Here is a 22,593-nt window from a genome sequence, read left to right as displayed (position 1 = left end):
ATGAATCAAGGTGATGCATGCCGAGGGCTTGGCATGATGCCTGGCACTTAGAAAATGCTCAATAAATAGCGGTGAGATTGCTGTTGTTATTATGCTAGTGCCCGTATGCCACCTTAGAGAGGTGAAAAGGCATGGAGCTAGGGGTCAGAAAGTCAAAGAGGGAGAAATCCGTAGGAATGGCGGCAGCCCCTCTCAGCACGTGTCTGCAGAGCTTAGGGGGGGCACAGTGCTGGTGGCTCCCCAAGTTCCAGGGATCCCTGGCTCTACCCTCTCCCTGATTAGGAACACAGTCCTTTGTTTGCTTAGAAAGTCCCCTGCCACTTGGGCCCATCTCTCAGCCATCACCTGAGTCCTGGCTATAATTGCGTCACTGCCCCAGTTTCCCACTGCTCTTGGGCTCAGACTCAACTCCCACCCCCACCACTCAAGACTGATCTTTCAGTACTAGGGGAACCTGATCCCCTTGGCCCTTAGGGCCTCCGTGTATACTGCCCCTCTGCCACAACGTCCTTCCCCACTCACCAGGGGCCTGACTCACACAGCACTGCTTCCTTCAAGACTTCTCTGATTCCCTCTTTCTGGCTCTCACCAAGATGTCATTTTGCTTTTACTATGATTATTAGGTTCCTACTTGCTCCCCCCCTCACACACACACACACCCCTGAGGGGGTGCTCATTCAGCGCTGAACACAGTGTCAGCAGAGGGATGTGGCAATACGTATGCGTCGAATGAATACATGAGTTCCTATACCTCTTCCCAACCATGCCTACCATCTAGGTCTGATTTAGCCTAGTCTTGGAATTGGAGGGCACCAACCCTCCCTTCCCCAGAACAGGTATCCCTAACTGGAGGCTCCCAGCAGTCACTTGTGTCCCTTCCATATGGAGAGTTCACTCTCTGCGATACCCATCTCATGATGGACAGCCCCTCATAGAACCTCATGGGTAGGTAGGGATCTAAGTCGGCAGCTCTCTCTCTCAAGTCCCAGCTGTGCCCTGCCTCTGCCCAGCTGCAGCCCTCCCACCAGGCCTTCTCTTCTTCCAGTCCCAGCAGTCCTCATTATTCCAGCTCAGAGTGAGTTCAGTCCTCTCCGGCTTCTCTCGTCTTGATTCTCACTGACCTCTTGAAAGGTTGGGCCCCCGAGTGCAGCCCAGAGCTCCAGATGACTTCTGAGAACCATTTCACCAGCGTGTCCCCACTTCCTGACCTGGAAACCTGGGGCCTTCCCTGCTGAGGCAGCCAATGCTGTGTCCTGTGTTCATCTGTGTCCAGCAACAACCCAGACAGGCCCTTCCCTTCCAAAAGCAGCCTTCACTGTGCTGTGGAAACTTGGGCTCTACCACTTTCCTTTTGGGACCTCAATGCTTCCACCCATACCATGGGAAGACCTTCTCTGAGCAGTAAGGGGAGCCCTGTCTCACTGTTATGTGTAAGAGTGAGCTTCTGACCAGGGTCTACTTCGTGGCCCTGGTTGAAATGTTCTGCTGTTGCCATCTTGAAATTCTAGATAAGTTTTGAACAGAAAACTTTCTTTCTCTCTTTGGTTGTGTGAGCCTTTATGAACCAGCAGGCTATGTTAAGGGGGATGAAGCTGAAGGAGTGGGTAGCCTGATGCCAGGGTGGCTGTGCTTCACGGGCTTGTTGGTGGTGGAGAAACTCACCCAGGTAGTAGTTGATTCTTGGCTGGATCTGCACTTGGTTGAAGGTCTTGGGCCCATCTCTCAGCAGATGCCAACGCCCCTGTTCACCACCCCAGCAGGATGATCTTGTCCCACAGGTGCATCTTCACTACCTACAGCTTCTCTATGGGTGGACCCTCCTTCTTTGGTCTTAAGCAGGTGCTTCAGCTGCTTTCTATGCTGTCCTTGGTTTAGGGATGGTGGCTGCTACACGCTGTACAGCTGGATGTGCATCCAGTAGGACATGTCCAGCAGCAGGTCAAGGTCCATGTCACTCTAGTTGAGCTTGCAGAAGGTCACTTCTTCTGCTCTACTTCATCCATCTGGCTGGCTCCTGCACCTTGTGTTTTCATTATGCACTGGACCCTGCAAGTTGTATCCTGACCTTGACCCATCATCATCTGGCTGAGCCAGCCCTGGCTAATGTGGTGACCTAAGAGAGAGAAAGGTTCAACAGATAAGAGGCTGATTCTGCTCTCCTTCTGGGGGCCACACATCTCTGCACACCTAGGTTTTCCCCCAGGAAATGTCAGAGGATCAAACTCTACAGGGCTCTTCTGCACAGCTCCTTGACCCTATAGGGAGGAACCCCCTTCTCCCCTAGGCTTTCTGATCCAGAACCCTGTCCTTCATGAATCCTTCCCCAAATCCTTCAGTCTTGCCCCCAACTCAAAGATCATTCATGTTGCCTCAGCTTCGCAAACACCCCTCTGAGAGAGCTGGGAAGTGTTCGCAGGGCTGGATTGGGTGGGAGAGCAGGTATGATACACTAAAATACGCAGGGGCCCCAGCTCTCAAATGATCCTGATTCCTACAAAGCAACTGCTAACTGAAGTATGTCAGCATTAAATGACATGATGTCTGGAATTTGTTTTAAAATACTTTAGGAAAAAGGGAGGAGTAGATGAAGTAAGTGTGACCAATCTTGATCACCATTGAAGGTGGCCCGTTGCCTACACAGCGAGCATTATACAAGCTGGTCATTAGACTATTCTACTTTTGTGTATGTTTGAAATGTCTCAATAACCATGATAAAGGGTAGAGGGTCATCAAAGTTTCCCAGGACTTCCTCCCCAGAAGACCCCCTCCCCACACCTTTGAGAAATTTCTCCAGGAACCAAGTGAAACCCCCAATACTATGCAGCCTCATGTATGTGCATATGTGCATTCCCCGGAGGAAAACATCCACAGCTTTCATCCCAGACTCGAAGGGTCGTGACCCCTCTTCCCTCCCCCAAAAGATCACCAGCTACCTTGCAGACCGCCCTGTTAAGTCCCTGTTTGAAGTCAGCATTGCCTGCCCTCACCCCAAACTGGTTGGTCACTGCCGAGTGTGTCTGTGTCGCATGCCAGGTGAAGCTAAAGTCTCCCTGCTCCTGAGAGCCAGTTTCTCCACCTGTTAACTGCGAATCGTGGGGAGGCCCCTGTGGCCACCGAAAGGACAGGATGGTGTTCCGCCCGCCAGGTCCACCGCTTAGCAGGCAATTCCCACACGCAGCGCCTCGCCCCTCGTCCCCAACCCCCTCCAGGCCCTGGCCAGTCCACCTCCCGCTTGGGGCGGCAATTTGTCTCCTTTTGAACCCCTCGCCCCCGACGGGTTTCCCCCTTTGATTCGCGGCCCGGAGGCTTCCCCCAGCTTTGAAATGCAAACCCGCCTCGGCTGGGGCCGCGGGCGGCCCGGAGCTATAAAAGGCCTGGGTGGGGCGGGCGCGGCGGCAGGGCCGGCGAGTTCAGGTGAGCAGTCGCTGGTCGTCGGGGCGGCCGGCAGCGGCGGCTCCAGGGCCCAGTATGCGCGGGGGGCCCCGCGGCCACCATGTACGTGGGCTATGTGCTGGACAAGGACTCTCCCGTGTATCCCGGTCCCGCCAGGCCCCCGAGTCTCGGCCTGGGTCCGCAAGCCTATGGCCCCCCGGGCCCGCCCCCCGCGCCCCCGCAGTACCCCGACTTCGCCAGCTACACTCACGTGGAGCCGACCCCCGCGCCCCCGACGGCCTGGGGCGCTCCATTCGCTGCGCCCAAGGACGACTGGGCCGTAGCCTACGGCCCCGGGCCCGCGGCCCCCGCCGCCAGCCCAGCCCCGCTGGCATTCGGACCCCCTCCGGACTTTAGCACGGTACCCGCGCCCCCCGGGCCCGGCCCGGGCCTCCTGGCTCAGCCCATCGGCGGCCCGGGCGCCCCGTCCTCGCCAGGAGCGCAGAGGCGGACCCCCTACGAGTGGATGCGGCGCAGCGTGGCGGCTGGAGGCAGTGGTGGCAGCGGTAAGGACACCTCCCCTCGCCCTGCGCCGCGCGACTATTCCCGGGGCACTGGCAGGTGCTCTGCGCGGCCCACGCTGCCCCTAGTTTGACCTCTGCCCTGGCCGGGCTCGGGTTGCCGAGAGCGTGGCCTCTGATCACTCTCTCCCTGGAGGGCTGTTGTGTCTTCCCGCTGAAGCTCAGCCAGCAGGAGCCCTGGGGAGCCCACCAACCCTCTTTCTGCATAGACAGGGAAGCTGAAATCCCGCGAAGTGAGGAGACGTGCCTGTGCTTGTGCAAGGCGGAACTAGAAGGCAGGTCCTCAGACTCCTATCCCGGCACTCCTAGGGGGTCTGGCCCTGGTGATCTTCCTGGGCTTCTTCCACTGCTGTCCTAGCTCCAGCAGAGGCGACAAACCTGGCGTCCCTGTGAGAGTGGGCAGGTCACTTCCTTTCCAGGACTGAACCCCCTATTTTACAGAGAAGAGATTGGGTCGTATCTTTTGGCTGGCAAAGAGTCTCTCTCAGTAGTTTGGAGCTGGGGTCCCTACCTAACCTCCCCAGGGCCCTCCCTGAACTCTTGACCCTGGGGGAGGGGAGGTAGATGCTGTGGGGAAGGTGGCTACTGTTTGGCTCTGAGCCTGTGAACCTCCTGCCCCCAGGCAGGCCTCTCTGATCCACCCTCTTCAAAAGCAGGGGAGGGGGCAGGACAAAGGCTCAGCTTTAATGAGGGGCGGCCTGATCTTTATGGGTACCCCCTTTGTCATGTAACAGACTGGGACTTGGCTCAGTAGTGACTCCTGTTGGCCGGAAAGTGAACAGGACACCCCATTGTCCAGATTGTGTCTGGCCTGTCCTGACAAAGGCCACCTGGCTTTGGGGGCGGGAAGCTGGCCTGCCCACCCTTTGATGTCCAGTCCCTACTTCCCTTCCCCCAGCTGGGAGCAGCCTGGGACTTCCCCTATCTTCTCTCCTCAACTGCCATCTCCCACACACACCCAGCCTGCCCCCTAGGCAGATGCTAGGCAGACGCTGGGCAGCGCCTGATCAGTACCGCAGGCTCTGGCTACAATCATACCCTTCTTGGAAGTCCCAAGTTCCTATCTGCCTCTAGGGAGGTACAGGCAACCTCGCTCTGCCAATCACCTCTGTGACTGATTAAGTAATATCAGGTAACGATATGGAATATTTAACTCTTAGAACATTGAAGTGGGCACTGTTTTTACTCTTGCTTTGAAGAGGAAGAAACTTTGTCACCAACTAAATACTTGCCCAAAGCCATAGAATGTTACGGGACTGGGACTTGAACCCCAGTAGACAGAGCAGCACACCTGTGCACTCTTACTCTACTACACAGAGCTTCTCAGAGATTAGTCATCCCTTTGGGGTCTCAGTTTCACTGTCTGTGAAATGAGTGGGGAATGAGGTTGAATAGCAGTTTGAACCCTGCTTCAAGTTACCAAAAGACTCCTCTGCAAAATACAAATCTTTTCCTGGAGAAAAAGGAGAGCCTCCCAGAAGCTTTGTCTATAAATCCCAGAGGAAAAGCCCCACATTATATTCCAGGAGGGGAGATATTGGGGGCCTTGCCCTCAGCTTCTTGCAGGTGTGTGGCTGGGAAGTCTGGAGAAGGAAACCCACATTTTCTCTCTTCCACTTGTGGCTTCCTGCGGATCAAGTGACTCTGCAGGTGGATGAGGAAGGTCCCCATGGGCAGGGACTTGGAGAGAGGCCATCTGCTGTGTGGGCTGGTGGGGTTCAGAGACGTGGAGGGAGCTTGGGAGAGCTTCTGGGCTCTGAGATAGACGGAACACCTGGTCTCTGGGCATAAGAGCAGCTGAGCCCCGCTCCACTGGTGGTCACAAAAGTCATTTGTAAACTGTTATCTGCAGGCAGGTGGGGAATGCCCAAAGGTAAAAGCACTCTGCTTTCGGAGGATAGAGGGAAAGGCTTGGGAGACTTGGGTTCCGGAGGCTCCAGGAGGGCAGTTCCCCAGAAGCCAGGTTAGACCCGTCCTGCTGAGGATACAGGAACCTTGACTTTGGGAAGCTGGATGCTGCAGCTGACTGCTGCAGGTATGTGACTCTCGGTAGTGCTCCTGACCTGGGGGCAGAGTTGGGCTGGGACAAAAGAAAGGCCATGCCCCTCCACTCTTTGGCCTCAGTTTCTCCTTCTGGGCAATGAGAGCACAGGTTTCTGGAGGAGGCTCCTGGGTAACACTGTGGTCTGGGACAATTGAAGGAAGGACACTGCAGGCCCCGGCTCCTTAACCCCCAATGACACTGACCATTAGGCCTTCAGCCTGCCATTTTCTTGACCAGTCAGCCGCTTCTGTCCCCCTTCTGAGCACCTAGCTTCCTAGAATAGCTAAACTGGACAGTTATCAGGTGTGCAGATGGGGAAACCACGGTCCAGAGGTGACAAGGAGTGTTCGTTTTACACAAGTGGAGGCTGAGCTGGGACAGGTCCAGATGAGTCAGTTTAGACTTCTTCTGTGGATTTCCATTGTATGTACAGTGAAGTCCATGCTCCCTCCTGAGGTGCACAGAGCTGCACAGCTTCAGCACCTGGCCCTGCATGCCTCCTCCTGCATGCCTGGCCCAGACCACGCCCCACTGCCCTGCTCCAGCTCTCCAACCTTCTTGACGCTCCTCAGTCCTGCCAAGTCCCACTTCAGGTCTTGTGCACCTGCTGTTCCCTCTTCCAGAAGCTCTGCCTTTGCACACCTGGCTACTTCCTGCCCTTCAGGTGTCAGCTCAATGGTCACCTCCTCAGAGCAGACCTCTGTGATTCCCAGAGTGGACCCCCCACATCCACTGATGATCTCTGCGTATTCCCTTCTGAGCACTAACCCAGTGCCAATGTACTCGCCTATTTTGATGTGTGCTTGTGTGCTCTCTGTTCCCAAGAGGCCCAGAGTCTTTCTGACTTGCTACCATATCTGGGCACCCAGCTCAACTCATGGCACCTAGTAAGTGCTCCATGCATTGTGTTGCACCAGTGAACAGGGAAAGTGTAAGGGACCCAAGGCGTCCCAGAGAACAGGGGAAGGGTGAGATGTTGGCTTTGACATGGGTTTCTGTCACCGTCTGGGGATTGGACCCATGACTGTCCAGCCAGCAGTTCCAGTGGATGGTGGAGCCTGGCTGCCCACTCGGACAGTGCTCCTGCCTGACTTGCGGAGCTGCAGTCACCGAGGCTGGGACTGAGACTCTGGCTCTGGTCTCAGCAGGGTGGTAAAGATGGGGACCTTCAGGGAGAGGCTGTTGGGCTTCAGTCAGGCTACAATCCTTCAACAAAATGTTAGTCAGCTCCGAGTGTTGCTGTCACTCGCTGTAGCCAGGATGGGGATGACTACAAGGGGCACTATTATTCTGTCTTCCTTCTTGGCTCTATAAATATCAGTGTTTTCATTAGGAGGGTTATAGTCATGCTTCTGTCGTGGGCTCAGCCTGATTCTTTGTGGATAAACAGTGCTTCACACATTAGTGGCCCGTTGGGGTGCCTGGTCTCATAGGACAGGCAGATGTTCACTCAGATGATGAGGCGGTTGCAGCAGAGTTCAGGTCCTGGTCCAACTCCACCAGCTTTCAGACGAGGAAAGTGACACAGGCAGAGAGGAGGGACACTCTTCTGCCCACACACTCCAGGCCCACCCCTTAGCCTATTGCCACAGCTGCAACCTGGCCTCCCACCTCCAGCTTCTGAGGGATGCCCCAGCTGTTTCCAAACCAGTTGTGAGGCTGACCTTGCCAAGGCCCATCCCCTGCTCAAGAGCATTCCCTGGCTACCTACTGCTGTGGAATTGCCACTTCATTATTAAAAAAAAAAAAAAAAAACAGCCCCATTTCTGATATTTAGAGCCCTTCTGAAAACTGCCTCCACCCCAGTACTGAAGACATTCTCCCAACTAGTTTGCCTAGAAACAGAGATGTTCTCTGGGGACAGGTAAGAGCCAGAGTTAGGGAGTCTCAGGTCTGGGACTGCATTTCTTTTAGAAGCTGTATAGCCTCAGGCAAGCTAAGCTGCATCATTTCTCTAAGCCTGCGATTCTTCCAGTGTAACATTAGGATAATGATAGGATTGAACCTTGAAGCCACGGTGCCTGTAAAGCACAGCCCTGTTCCTGGTACACAGTAGGCAGCTGCAGCACGTGGGCACTTATGATCACCTCTGCCAGTCCTTGGCAGGTGCACACAGGTACACACCTCACACTTGCTGCCTCTCCAGTCTGATCCTCCAACCTGCACTGCCCCTCCTTCCTCCTCTGCATACTTACCAGTTCAAATGCTGCTCCTCCTCCAAGCCCACCTCCTTCAGGAAGCTCTCCCTGATTCTCCCCCGTCCAAGCACTCTGTCAACAACATGCATTGCTAACTGTCTGCTCTCATCTTCTTACTTATCCCTGCCAACTGCCATCTGATATCCCCCCAGGACCAGTCCCGTTCAGTCCCAGCACCCCCTGTCTTGCACATAGTAGGAGCTCCTGATAAAGCTAATGGGTGGCATGGGCTGAGTCTTTGCCATGTGCAGGTGTTGTGACGAGAGCTTTGCACAGGTGATCTCACCTAAGTCTCGTAACAACCCTAAGACGTGAAAGGATCTATTATTGGACTCATTTTACCGATGAGGTCGTTGAGGCTCAGGGAGGTCACGTGGCCTGCCCAAGCTTACTCAGCTACAGGATGGTGGCACCAGTTCCACCAGAGTCTAAGCCCACTGAGCATCTGTCAAACAAAGCACCACCTCCTCCATGTGCTTCCCAGCCCAGGTGGGGAAAAGGAGGCCAGCCAGGGGATGAGCGTGCGAGGCTGGGGGGGAGGCCGGGGTGGGGGGCACAGCAGGGGCCAGGCTCTTGAAAGCTGCTTCTCCACGCAGAAGCTCCATTTGACACCTCGGCTCTCAGATGTAGCTGGGAAGGGGAATGACCCAGTTAGAAGGTGGCAGAAGGCTTTTTTTGGTTGAATACCCCCCCTCCCGCCCGCCCCTCTTTGGCAGATACTGCTGCTTAGCGCTTCAGGAATCGTTCTAAAGGTCCGAAACAGCTTTGTTAGCAGCAGGGGCTGGTTTTGTCGGTAGGGAGTTGTCTTCGTAGGCTGGCTTCTTAGGCTGCTGTCTGGGAGCTGCTAGGATTTGGAAATAGCGTTGACATCTGGAGCCAGAGCCATCGCTGTCAACAGGCTAAACCCTCCCTGTGCCAACCTCAGCCCTCACCCTGCATAGACCCCACTGCAGCAAGAGGGAGAAGGAGCAGGCAGGAGGTCACCACTGTGCACAGCATCCTCCAGTGCCTTCCCGTTGTTCTCGAGGTCAATCCATTCCCCTCTGCTGGAGGGAATCCAGCCGCTCCAGCCTCATCCGGTGCCCCTCTTCTTATTCATTCATTCACTCATTCATTCACTCAGGAAGGCAGGCAGTAATACTCTCTTCTATGCTGTAGATTCTTCTGGGTGCTGGGGATTAGAGCTGAACAAGGCAAGCAGGATCCATCAACAGGCTGTCACTGAGCCCCTCACTCTGTTCCTCCCTGCCTGAGGGCCTTTGCACATGCTGTTCTCTGTTTCTGGAATATTCATCACTTATGACACAGAAGCTTCCTTCTAAATTTTCAGGTCTCAGCTTCAGTGTCAGCCCTTCCAGGTGTCCCCTCACCAAGCTCAGTACAGTAGCTTTCGGCTCCCTGTTCTCTGTCCCCCACACTATGAATCACAAGTGACAATTATTTCATTTGTACATTTGTTTTTAACTTGTCTCCCCTCCCCTCATGGAAGAGATGAATAGCAAATAAGGGCTGAGCACCTGTCAACGTCGCAGTAACACGAGCTGGTGTCTACTGGATGCTCGGCACTTTGGCAAATGCAGGAGTTCAGACCCTAGACGGCACACTTCTCCATCAGCTTAGTGGCTGCTGACAGGTAGCAGTGAAGTGGATGGGAACGGGTGCTTTGGAGGCTGAGGCCACCAGCTGGTGGGTTAGATGTGGGGGATGAGGGGGACAGGCCTCAGTAATGCCAACTAGGCCCTTGGCCCTAGTGACTGGAGGATGCGGTGTCCCTTGTGAGGGAGATGGAAAAGTAGCAGGTTTGTTTCATTCATTCAATAAGAATTCACCATATAGTCAACATGTGTGTCAGGCACGTGGTGAGCACAGTGCCATGGTCCCCACCTTCACGAGCATGCGGGAGCCAAGGCCCTTGAGGAGGACATCTGCCAAGGTCATATAGCTGGCCAGTGGTAGGAAAGGGCAGGAGTCCAGAGTCCCTCCTGGAACTTCAGCTGAAAGAGAGCCTGCGGAACCACCTGCAGAGGGTTAGCAGGGCCTTCGCCTCCGGCTAGAAGAAGACGGCAAGCGGGGCATGGCCTGCGAACCCCTCCAGGAAACAGACCCGGAGGCTGCAAGCGGCTCAGCCTGGGAGGAGACTTGAAGGGATGCAAGTGCTGTTTCCAGTCCTGGGCTATCCTGGGCTGGGGTGCCCTGTGGAAAACATGGGAAGAATGCAAATGGGTGGTGGGTGCAAGACCAGCCCCTGCTGCCACTGGGACAAGCGCAGTCTGGGTGGGCGCACTCTGCAGCATGGCCCCGGCCTCCGTGGGAGCTGGGTCTAGCAGTGTGTCCAGAAGACCCTTCTGCCATGATGGAAATGCTCTACATCTGAGCTGCCCAGTAGGTGCCCACAAGCCACTCGTGGCAGTTGAGCACCTGGAATATGGCTAATGTGACTAAGAAACTCAATTTTACTTTTTATTGAGTTTATTTCAGTGTGGTGCATTTTGTCCCCTTGTCCCAGTTGGGAAACATATGAAAACTTTAATACAGTGTATAATATGTCATATGTTATAATAGTCATAATAGCACTAATTGGCATTAATTAACATAATACATAAGCTCTGGATTAAGATCGCCAACTTATTTTAATGCACCTGTGTCCACTTCATTAACATATTTGCAAAATTGAAAACTTGGACTTAATGGATTAAACAGCCACATGTGGCTGGCTGTGGCGAATCGGGCAGCATAGGGAAGTCCCTCTCAAGAGGTCCTGGAGTGGTAATCCATTCCAGATGGCCTCCTTGTTCAGCCGCTGTCTCTCTAGGGTAATGCCGTTGCCTCATTGTCACACTGGCTTTTATTAATAATTACTTGTTAAGTAGATGATCACACCTGGCCCCATCACCACCTTGGAAAGGAGGCACTCACACCTGCATTTTTCCAAAGAAATCGACTGGAATTCAACGAGGTCCAGTGGCTTTGTTTGGGGACACATCACAGGCATGTGGCCAGCCTGGGTTAGAACCTTCAGATCTCTGACTCTGAAGTCCCTTCTTTTGCTGTTTCCCCGAGCCAGGACAGACTGTGAGCCTTGACGAAGAAGATAGAGCAGCCAATGATGTCAAGGTTGCAGGTGGCCCAGGAGGGAAGGGGCGCAAAGACGAAGAACTCTGGCAGGAGGGAGACGTGGGAGGAGAGGCTTGGCCAGGGTTGCTGGGCTCCCTCGGGAGATCAGCCTGGCCATCCTCCCTTCTCTCCCCACACTCCTCAGCTCTCCTCCAGGGACTGAGTGAGGAACCATTATACAGAAACCTGGGACTGTCCACTCAGCCAGGACCCAATTATGGGCCCAGCAGGAAGCCTCATGGGCCCAGAAAGTATCCATTCATCAACAAACTGGTGGGTCAGCTGCAGCAGAGGTTCAGCTACAGGTGGTGTGGATGGGGAAACAGACCCAAATTGGAGATCACATGTCTGGCCGATGGCCCAGCCAGGTTTCCTCACTCTTAGGCCAGCGTGTTCTTTGCCCTGTGGCTCTCTACCAGGCGACATTCCTCCCTTTTCCCAAGGGATTCCTCCAACATTCGTTTCTGCAAATAGCTCAGTTCTGCTTTTCTTATCCATGGCTCTATGTCATTCACAGACTGTATTCCCGGTCCTTTCTGTGCCCCTGGCAGTGGGGAGGAAACCCAAGGATGTTCAGACACCCGCCCTTCAGCTAAGTTGACCAGGCTGGACCACACCCTAGTTCTCTGGCCCCCTCAGGCAAGGCCTGGAGACACCTCGTACACCCAGCCTTTCCTCAAACCTCAGTAGGGTGTGAGGCACCTCCACTTTGGGTCACCGCTACCTCCCCGAGGCTTGTGTTTTATATTAAATTTCTTTGTCTGCTCATCATATTTGAATTTCTTTCCCTCTCCTCAAATATTCCAGAAACTGCCCAGCATCCTCTTGGTTAAGTCCATCTCTTTTCTTCCCCACTCCAGTCCCCAAGGGTTCTCATCACTCCAACTCACCATGGGCCCTAATAGGGGTCAGGCTCTTCCTTTGCAAACTGTTGAAGAGAAGAAGGTGGCCAAGGTCCCACCCCACGTCAGTGGCAGGCCTGGGACAAGTAATAAGAGCTTCCCACTCAAAGCCACAGGCTCTTTCTTAGTCTCTACCAGACCTAGGAAGGCGAAGGTACCCAGACTCCTGGGGCAGGTCGGCCCTTGGGAGCACCCCCTGCGCCCTTTGTCTTTCCCACTTCTGTCTTTGCCTGTTGGCTCTGCAGTCGCCTCAGCAAGTGACCTGAGAACCTCTCTGGACCTGTTTCTTCATCTAGAAAAAGGAAGGCTCTTTGGAGTAGGAGTCTGTGGCTGCTCTTCCCCCACTTCCCTAGCTCCCTCCCAGGGAAGGCCCAGGCTTTTCTCCTTGTGTCCCCAGGCTGGCACCAAGGACACTGATGAGCTCCCTATGCTTCCTGCTCCACTCTGCTGGAAGATGCAGGCTGTGCCCTCCCTTGGGTCTTGGCTGGGGTGATAGGCAGTGAGGAGGGTCTGGTCTCTGAGGAAGGGCTCAGAGCTGCACAGAACTTGAGGACATAGGCCCTTGGGAGCTGACACCCCAGCACTCTTTTGGGACACAGGAGAATCTGAGGCCCAAAGAACAGGGGGACTTATTCAAGGACAGACAGATGATGCAGAACCAGGACCAGGATCTATTGAGTCTAGCTGGGGCTTGTTAGAGATAGCAGGGAGATGAGGAGTCAGCAGACCCGGGTGGACCCTGGTGGAATGCATCTTTAACCAACTCTTGTGCGTGAGTGTGTAGCATTGGAGTGGGATCCTGATGCACAATCATTTGGGGCTGGACCACCCAGGGAGGGGTCACCGAGGATCTGGGACTGGATTTGAGGTTTACACACCATAGGACAGAGCTGGTCATCCCTCAAGGCCACACACCCAGCAGGAAGAGGGCAAGGGAAGTGCTGACCCAGACATCATTTGATTTTCTTGGAGCCACTCATCCCATTCTGGATCAGAAGCCACATTCTGTCCTTGCCTGGCCCAGGCCAGATGGGGGGGGGGGTCCACTTCAAGTCACCAGGACTCCTACCCTTGGTCCTTCAACTGGGCAAGCCTGGTGTCTAGACTCTGAGACTGGGAAATGGGCCTCAGAATTCAGTAATAAAAACACAATCTGAGAATCAACAAACACTGGGAGCTTTGTGTTTCCAAGTTGGAAGGCACCTTAACAAAGAAGCAGTCCCATCCAACACACCATCCCTTGCACAGATCCAGTGCCTGACATTCCTGCCAAATGGCTGTCTCATCCATATTGGAAATGGTAAGCTCGGCCCTCCTGGTGCATCTGCTACATGGCAGGCACAGTGCTAGGCACCACCCCTCTACGCCTCAGTTGGAGATCATTATGGGAGACCTTCCACCATGTGAGAGGTTGAGCGCTATTTCTGAGGCTATTTCTGAGACCTGGTTTTGAATCCCGCCTGCCTTGACGTGTGGACCTCTCTGAACCTCAGCTTTCTCATCTGTAAATAGATGTCACAGTGACACAACACCACAGGTTGTTGAGAGACATATTCAAAGTGGCCTGGTGCATGGACATGATGGCTATTATTAGAATAATAATAATTATCCCCATTTTACAGATACAGAAAATGAGTCTCAGAGAGGTGAGGAGACTGTCCTAGGCTGTCTTACCAGTGAGAAGATGCCTCATGCAACCAGAGGTCTGCTCGTGCAAACAAGCCCATACCAGAACCTGGAGAGCTGGTTAAGTGCCCAGAGGCCCATTCCAGCCTTGCTGACTCCAAATTTCAGGGCCTGGATCTGTGTTTCAAGAAAGCTCCCTGGGAGTTCTGAGGTTGCTGGTCCTGCCCTTTGCCTGCTATAGGAGGTGGGGTGCTCACGGCCTCCGGCAGTAGCCTGACCATAGGATGAGATTTTGGGGTTTTTGTTTTTTGTTTTTATTTTTGTTTTTTTGGTACCAGAGATTGAATTTAGGGTCCACTCGATCACTGAGCCACATCCCCAGCCCTATTTTATATTTTATTTAGAGACAGGGTCTCGCTGCATTGCTTAGCACCTCACTGTTGCCGAGGCTGGCTTTGAACTCGCAAACTTCCTGCCTCAGCCTCCCGAGCAGCTGGGATTACAGGCCTGCGCCACTGCACCCAGAAAGGATGAGCCATTCTTTGCATTCCAAAACCAGAGCAGAGAGCCATCCGAGGTCCTTCCTACCCCGACCCCCTGCTTGCCCCTGAAGGGCTGGGGGCTCCCCGCCATCTCGCCACCCACACAGGCATCCGGTCCCAAGGGTTACTCGTTAGGTGGCTGGGAGGGGCTGGCCCCTCATCAGACACCTGTTAGAGAAGCCTGGACTTCCCCCTTAGCCCCAGAGTCCCGGGTTCCTGTAAATCATTCATCCTGGGCCCTCTCCCTGCCCCGTCGCTCTCACGCACCACCCAGGCCCCTCCTCTCTGGGCTCTGGAGGTAGCACAGGTGCTCAGAAGATGGGACAGGAAGGATTGTTGAGAGACATATTCAAAGTGCAGTTCCTAGTTCTATCTAGAGCTGAGACCGAAGCCCGGGTCTCCTGACTGTCATTGAAAGTACAGTTCACATCTGCACATGGTAAACATTGAAACACCCAGAGTCTGCCTCCACCAATGGCTTTCCTCCTCCAGCTCCTCTCCCCAAAGGAGCAGCCCCTGTTACTGGGCTTCTCATAGGTTCATTGGAAAGAACTGTATGGAGACATGAACAGTGTGTGTTGTGTATCCCCCGCTTTTGGTTTGGTTTGGTTTGTACGGGGGATTGAACCCAGGGGTACTCTGCCACTGAGCTACATCCCTGGACCTTTTTATTTTTTATTTTGAGACAGGGTTTCCTTAAGTCACTGAGGGTCTCACTGAGGGTCTTATTGAGACTGACCTCAAACATCCTCCTGCCTCGGCCTCTGGAGTCCCTGGGATTACAGTGTGCACCACTACAGCCTGCTTTCTGGGTGTTTTAAAGGGCCCAGTTGCTGCTGTCCAACCCCAGCACAGGCCAGACTCCCAGCCCCGTCCCCCACTTCTCTGACCCCTCCTTTCCTGGAGGGGGTGGTCTGCTGTTTACACTCCTATTGCCAATGCTTAGAGGACAATGTGTGGCAGGCTCAGCAGCCCCCAAATATGGTGGGGTGAAGAGATATGCACTGGAGGAAACAGAAAGAGCTGCTAGAGCAGGGGACACAGTTTTGGGCAGGTCTGCGCTCACTGGGGCCTCCGGGGACCCTGACGACACAGAGAGGATGAAATAGAGACTTGCCAGGCTTCTTATTTGGACCTCTGGCTGCCATGTGACCATCCTGGACTCGTCTCTTCTCTGTAAAAAACGAAAGGAGACTAAACTCCCAGGACTCCTTCCGGCTCCAGCTGAGCAATCCCAGCAGGCGGGCAGAGGCTTCAGAGCCCTCCTGGGCCCTGGCTGCGGTGGCATTAGGCAGAATTGTTTTGAAACAGTGTTGAATTTTCTAGACTAAGAAGAGGCCCCATCCGGAGCCACAGCCTCAGCAGCCACTCCCTTGGCCCTTTCCTGGGGCAGACCTGGCCAAGGGCCGAGGCTGTCCCGTGCTCAGTTGGGCAGCAGACTGAGGTCAGGGGATCCGGAAGTGTCCGGTGTGGTTCTGCTGCTCTGGCAGAAAACCCAGGGAACAGCCGCCCAGGAACATCTGTTGTCTCCCGCTCTCCACAGAGCCGTTGGCCCACGAGGAGCCCGGTGGCTGTCCTGCCAAGCTGCGTGGGCCTGGTGGAGGGCAGTGCAGAGGCACCGAGGGACGGCCAGGGCCAGGGCTGCAAGCAGGGAGGTGAAGGCTGGCTGCCGTGGGGCCCTGGGTGAGGTGGGCAGGGCTCCGCGGTGGCTCTGAGACCCACCAGGCCCTGGAGGACACATGCGTGCTGGGGTGCACCTCCTATTTATAGCCACATGGTCAGCTGCTTACAGAGGAACTGGTATTTTGCCAGGCCCCACCCCAGCCCAGGCCAAGCAGGACTCTTCAGCGGACACAGCATCTTTGTTGGTATGTGGTGCTGAGGATCGAACCGGGGCCGCACGCATGCCAGGCGAGCGCACTACCGCTTGAGCCACATCCCCAGCCCCAAAGCAGGACTCTGAATATCCTCCCCAGACCTCCAGTCCCAGCCCCAAAGACAGCCCTGACGTGAAGCCCAGATGCTCCTCAGTCCAGCTCCCTGCCCTGGCTGAGCCCCATCTAGAAGCAAGCCACTACCTCCTCCCTCCTGGGTTATTGCACGGCCGCTTCCTCTCCCCAGTCTGCTTACTACGCAGCAGCCAGGGGAATGTGAAAACCTACATCAGACTTCATGTCTCTCTGCTCAAAACCCTGCAATGGCTCCCATCCCAGACACGGTAAAACCCAGAGTCCCTCCCCTTGTGTCCTGCCCCTGTTCCCCTTGCTTCCTCCATCCCACCCCACCAGCTTCCTCACTGTTCCTCAAACCTGTCAAGTGGCAGCTGTGCTCCCACCCCAGGGCCTTTGCACTTACTGGTCCCTCTGCCAGATGTCTGCTTGCCTCTTTCCCTTCTCTTCTTTAGCTCTTTGCTCAGATTCCCCTGCTCAGTAAGGCCTTCATGAGCCAGTATATTTAATAAAAACTTTTTTTTTTTTTTTTGAGACTGGATCTGGCTTTGCTCTGCAGGCTGGCCTCAGACTCCTGGGCTCCAGCGAAGCTCCCTTCTCAGCCACCTGTGGGGCTGGGACTCAGTCACCACAGGCGCAGGCCTCCTCCCTAAATTCTTAGTCTTCCCTCTCTGCTTTCTTTTTCTCCAAATACTTATCAATTAACATTTCAAGTGTTTTCTACATTTACTTTCTTTTTGTGGGTCCTGCCCCCTTAGAGCCTGAGCTTCCAGAGGGCAGGGATTCCTTTATTTTGTCCCCTGCCTACCCCAGGGCAGGGCTCCAGGCAGGAGCTCAGTGATGATGACCTGGGGAGCCACCTGCAGCCCTGCTGCTCTGGGCCTGCCCCTACCCTGCTGCAGCCCGGCTCAGGGTTTGCTGTCCAGGGTCAGGGACTCTTGAGGTCCAGCAAGCCCCGTCCTTCCTGCCTGAGTGTGGGGTCAGCGTTCAGCAGGGACTGGGGAGCCCCGGCCCAGCTACTCCTCAGTTTCTGAATCCTTCCACTTGCCCGTCCAGCCACCGTGGCCTCCCCTGTCCTCTTTTGCACAAGAGAAAGGAGCAGCTGACATCTTCTTAGCCTCAGTCTACCCTTGCCTGCCAGGTGTCCCCTTCGGATCTGTGGTGTTCAAACTCATGATCTGAGGATCTCTGAATCGGAACTACTTGGGGGCTGTCAGCCACAGTTTCCCCCAGGCTCTCACATTAAATAGGGGCGCCCAGAAGCTGTGCTTTTACAAGCTCCTGGAATGTCCTTTGCTCAGCCACAGCTGGCAAATGCTGACTGGAGCTGGCGGAGCTGGTGGTCAGAGCGGGTCCCTGGGTCAGGAGGCCTGAGAGAAGCCCCAGCCTCAACAGCAGCCCCACCTTTTGTGGGTGCCCCCCCTTACCTTCCCTCCTGGTCCTCCTGCTTCTCAGGCAAGACCCGGACCAAGGACAAGTACCGCGTGGTCTACACGGACCACCAGCGCCTGGAGCTGGAGAAGGAGTTCCATTACAGCCGCTACATCACCATCCGGCGGAAGTCAGAGCTGGCCGCCAATCTGGGGCTCACCGAAAGGCAGGTGTGTAGGGGTTCCCCCACCTCAGCCTGGCAGCAGATTACAGGGCTCAGTAGAGGGAGATCAGAGAGGCCAAGGGTCCAGGCCGTGGTCACAGCACAGCTGACCCTGAGCTGCTGCCAGCAGGTGCCCCAAGGAAACCTGACATTCCTGCCACCTCAGTGGGAGCACCTGGCTGAATAGCTGTGCCCTCGAGCAGGCCATGGCCAGTGCTGTTAGGCCCTCTAGGAGGGAGCAGCCATGGGGAACAGGAGGGCTCCCGGAGGGGGCCTTGGAGGAGGAAGAGGAAGGTGGCCTGGGGGAGCGAGTTCTACAGGGAGACGAGCAGGAAAGAGGCCACAGACACCACCTAGAGAAGGGCCAGCCCTATGCCTTCCTCTCTCCTCGCTCTGCCACTCTCTTCTGCCACGCATCGCCCGTAGCCTCCTGTTCTATGATCCTGCAGGTGAAGATCTGGTTCCAAAACCGGAGGGCGAAGGAGCGCAAAGTCAACAAGAAGCAGCAGCAGCAGCAGCAGCAGCCGCCGCCGCCGCCCCAGCTGCCGCCGGCCCTGGACGGCACCTCTGCCCCCGCAGGACCGCCCCTGGGCGGCCTGTGCCCCAGCAGTGCTGGCCTCCTCGCTGCCTCCTCCCCGATGCCTGTCAAGGAGGAGTTTCTGCCCTAGCCCTGCCAGGCTTGTGGCCTGGGGCCTGGGCACTCAGGTGCTAGGGATGGGGCTTCTGTGGGGCCCAAGAGGTCCTACGAGTCCCAGCCCCACTGCTGATCTTTGGGTCACCGTGGACAAGTCACCCACCCGCTCCCTGCATCCTTGGCCCGAGTGTGCCATGAGCTCGTGGCCTGCTGGCTAAGCACCCTCCAGTCCCCGCTTTCTAGACCTCAGGGGAGTCGGGGCCCAGTGCTGGAGGTCTCAGGCTCCTCGAGACATCTCAGGCCCCAGAGCGCTGGGGGACAGAGCAAGACAAGGCCCTGCCTCCTCCTCGTGGTCTTAAGGAGTGAGGTGGGAGGCCACCGTAGGGACCAGACTGACCTGGAGAAGAGTCTCTTACCCAGAGAAGGTGGCAGGTTTGCAGAGCAGGACGTGAGAGGCAGGCTGTGTGGTTCACCAACACTCACCTCTCCTGCTCAGCCTTACCTCGGCCTGCCTCACAGCAGTGTGCCCTGAGTCCTCCCCAGCCTGGATGCTGACACAAAGCCCCTGGGCCTGGACCTGGTGGCCCTCCTTGTCCACTCACCAGCACTCTCAGGGAGGCCTGCAGATAGAGGGACCCTGCAGGGGAGAAGGGGGCTGAGTGCACCCTGCAGAGTCCTACCACTCCACAAGGCTGTCTGTCCATCAGGATTCAGGCCCCAGGGAGCCGCCAGAGACTTTCTCTGGACCAAGCCAAGGTCACAGCTGGACAGATGTTATATAGAGACTGGAATCTTTTGGATGCAGCTTCAAGAATAAATTTTTTTCCTCCTTAAAAAAAAACGTATAGAATCATTATACATAGCATTAAAGAAAAAACAATTAAGGAATCGTTCTCACCCTTCACTAACAATAGCATATTCCCTTCCCATTCTGCAGGCCTACAACAAGGTCACCTTTAAAATACTCCTAAAAGATCAAAACAGGACACTGTTAGAATAAGTCTATGAGATCACGTAGATCGTCTGTGTGCATCTGTGAGCAGAATCGCCAGACTCAGTCTATCAGTCTATTGAATTTTTAAGCCACTTTCAGTTCAGGTTTTTCTTTTAACCGATGACACTTATTGGGCACCCCATGTGCTGTGGTTGGGCCCCAGAAGTAAATAGTCCTTGCCACCCAGGCGTTCCTGGTCCAGTGGGAAGCCTGCCAGGTACGTGGATGGCGCTATTACAAAAGGATAAGAGTCAGTCAGAGCCACGCTCCAGGCATCCCGGGACTCAGAGCATCCAGGGAACAGAGTCAGCTCCTAGCTTATCCTGGAAGGCCTGGGGGGCTTCCTGGAGGAGGCAAGGTTGGAACTGAGACCTGGAGGTCAGGCCAAGAAGGGAAGAATAGTAAAAGTGGGCCGAGGGATGTGAACTTAGAGTCCAAGTCTTTTTGACTCCAGGGAGAAGCCATTGTTCTTTAGGTCCCTTCCAGAGGTGGGCAGGAGTCTGCTACCTGGGGCTCTCTCCCCAGAGAGCTCTGGTGCCAGCTGCCTGCCCCTCTGTTTACTGTTCTGGGAGGTGGCTAGGCCATAAAAAGTGTGCACAGCCTGCTTGCCATTGCCCTTTGCTCCTGGGGCCCAGGATGACAATGCACAAGGTGGACCTGATCCTGGCACGGGCCCTGCAGAGCAGCAGGTGCGTCTCTTTCTCCTCCTACCGGTGGTCTAGGAGAAACCATGGCCCCATCAGTGACAGTAGATGCCTAAGGCATAGGAACCAGATGGCACCAGAGGAGAGGACCAGGGTCCAGAGAAGAAGGGGAGAGAGACAGGTGGAAAGGTAGCCGGCAATGATGAAATTTAGCTTTCTGATCTTTAAATGCCATTCGCTGTGTGACTCTGGGGTAACTGCTTCTCCTCTCTGGACTTCTGTTTCCCCTTGTAAAACTAGGGAGTTTGTCTTCCAGAAATAAGTGACTCTGGTCAAGTAAATTGGGAAAATCCTGCAGATTTCCCCACTCTGGGAGAGCCACACTGTTGTCTCCAACAAGACCCCCAGCCCAAAGTTCCCTTGGATTGTCTTTAATTCAGTGTTCCGCAGGAAGCCCCTGCTAACTCCTCCCTGCCTCCTACCGAACTCCCCATGCTCTGGAGAATGGGCGCTCTGAACTGGAGGACCATGCAGTCCCTGTGAGGGACACAGCGTAGAGCAGCAAGTCTTGTGGTCACATGGCCTGGGTCCCAGAGTGACCTTCCCGGCCGTGCTCCTTGAGGCAGGGTAGTCCGCCACCCTGCCCTCAGCCTCCTCAGGGACCAATGGGAAAGCCGCTGATCTTAGATTGGGTGGAGCATGGGCCCCTGCCTGTGGGCGGTGCTTGTGTTTTAGCCACCTGCTGATGGGGCTGACACCTCCTAGTGTGAAAGGCCTGTGGGCTGATGTTCTAACCATCCCCATCCCCCAGCACCGAGGACAGATGGTGGCTGTGAAGATCTGAGGCAGGACAAGCCTAGCCCCGCCTCAAGAAGACCTCTGCCTGGCAGGAGGCCAGTGGCCAGGCCTGGCAGGTGGGGTGAGCTGTGGAAGTTGCTCAGGAGGCTGGGTGGGCCACAGGCTGGGTTGGTGTCTCCTGTCCATTGGCGTTCGAGTTCCAAGAAAAAGGAAACTCCCACCTAAGGCGACTTCCAAAGAGTGCCTTGGGCTGCCTTGTACCTGTCAGTTTCCTATCACCTGAAGATTTCCACCAGAGTCCGGGGTGTTGTAACAGCTCAGGAGAAAGACACCCCCCCCCCCAGGTCCCGTCAGACCCTGCAGACACCCTAGGGCTAAGAGATGTTCCAGCTTTCCAATAAGGAAATTGTACATGGTGATTTTATGTCCCCTTCTCGGTGGCAGGCCCCAAGCTGGTACTGGTGACCTGGGATCCAAAAATATACGTGTCTCGGTCTGGCCTGGCAAGGCCCACAGCCTGGTCACAGCCTTTTTTTTTTTTTTTTTTTTAATACCTTTATTTATTTATTTAATGTGGTGCTGAGGTTCGAACTCAGTGCCTCACACGTGCTAGGCAAGCGCTCTACCACTGAGCCCGCAGCCCCTGGTCACAGCCTTTTACAAGTCAGAATTGGGCATGTCAATACTGTGTTTGGCATACAATTTGAGGGGTTCACAGACCCCCCCAACCCCAGGTTGGAACCTTTGCTTGTGGAAGAGCCATTGTCTTCACTGACTGCCAGGAGCATTGAGCAGAGCAGGCCCCAGCTGAGCTCTAGGGGGGACTGAGGGTTGGAAGGGAGTGAAGAGCTCTCCAGCAGCCCTCTGTGCGAGTGTGCGTGTGCGCGCGCACGTCTGTGATGGGCAGGGACAGCAGGAACAGGGGCCCAGGAAGACTCAGGATCTCTGAGGAAAGCAGCAGCAGAGAGCCCCGCAGGCCTAGCCCCGGGCAGCTGGGGAGGGCAGCCCCATGGTGGGGGGCTGCTCCGGAACCACTTTCTCTGCACCACACCAGATGGACCAGCAGTCTGGAACCTCGTTCTTCACAGTCCCCACTCCTGGTGTAGCAAAACACATGCTCACAGTGATAAAATCTGATCATTTGGGAGAATTAAAAATGTTTATTTATATGCATTTAAAAATATCTCCCTATATAATAAAGGGAAGTACATTTTCATCTAACACTTTTCTTAAATCAGCTCACATCTTCATTGCACTTCAGGTTGGATGTGAGACCAGGAGAAATACTGAGAGAAGGGGGGGGGGAGGGGCCACTGCGTATTTCCTGAGTGCATTCCTAGGTAGTGATTTTGCGCAGTGATACCCCAGCCCACTCTGGCATGGGGGAGGGGAATATTGTGGCAGCAATAGTCAAGTTCCACCAGAGACTGGGATGTTGTAACAGGTCCCCGTCAGACCCTGCAGACACCCCAGGGCTAAGAGGTGTTCCAGTTCCAATAAGGAAATTTTACATGGTAATTTGGTCACTAACTCCTGACTACTTGTATGATCATAAAACTGGGACTTCAGTGGGAGGGTGATTGATACAGATAACATCTTTA

At 55.0% G+C, this 22,593-nt stretch overlaps 1 protein-coding gene across 1 annotated transcript; it reads left to right on the top strand.

Annotated features, from left to right (window-relative positions):
* The first annotated feature begins 3,459 nt into the window (after positions 1 to 3,459).
* Positions 3,460 to 19,439, top strand: Cdx1 (caudal type homeobox 1). The gene is made up of 3 exons (XM_046460112.2): positions 3,460 to 3,938; positions 17,784 to 17,929; positions 18,372 to 19,439. The coding sequence occupies exons 1-3, from the start codon at positions 3,494 to 3,496 to the stop codon at positions 18,588 to 18,590; spliced, it is 810 nt and encodes a 269-aa protein (XP_046316068.1). The 5' UTR covers positions 3,460 to 3,493; the 3' UTR covers positions 18,591 to 19,439.
* Positions 19,440 to 22,593: the final 3,154 nt, after the last annotated feature.

Source organism: Marmota monax, unplaced genomic scaffold (assembly GCF_021218885.2).
Source record: "Marmota monax isolate L192 unplaced genomic scaffold, Marmota_monax_Labrador192_F-V1.1 WCK01_AAM20220418_F8-fsc00006, whole genome shotgun sequence".
Taxonomy (NCBI): Eukaryota; Metazoa; Chordata; class Mammalia; order Rodentia; family Sciuridae; genus Marmota; species Marmota monax.
The sequence above is the reverse complement of the archived record's forward strand: the minus strand, read 5'-3'. Positions and strand labels throughout refer to the sequence as shown.

What these genes read in the sequence shown, in the direction of transcription:
- Cdx1 (XM_046460112.2), top strand. Translation starts at nt 3,494, where the DNA reads ATGTACGTGGGCTATGTGCTGGACAAGGACTCTCCCGTGTATCCCGGT. An exon ending in TGGAGGCAGTGGTGGCAGCG is followed by an intron (nt 3,939 to 17,783) that starts GTAAGGACACCT and finishes CCTGCTTCTCAG; the next exon opens with GCAAGACCCGGACCAAGGAC. An exon ending in TGGGGCTCACCGAAAGGCAG is followed by an intron (nt 17,930 to 18,371) that starts GTGTGTAGGGGT and finishes ATGATCCTGCAG; the next exon opens with GTGAAGATCTGGTTCCAAAA.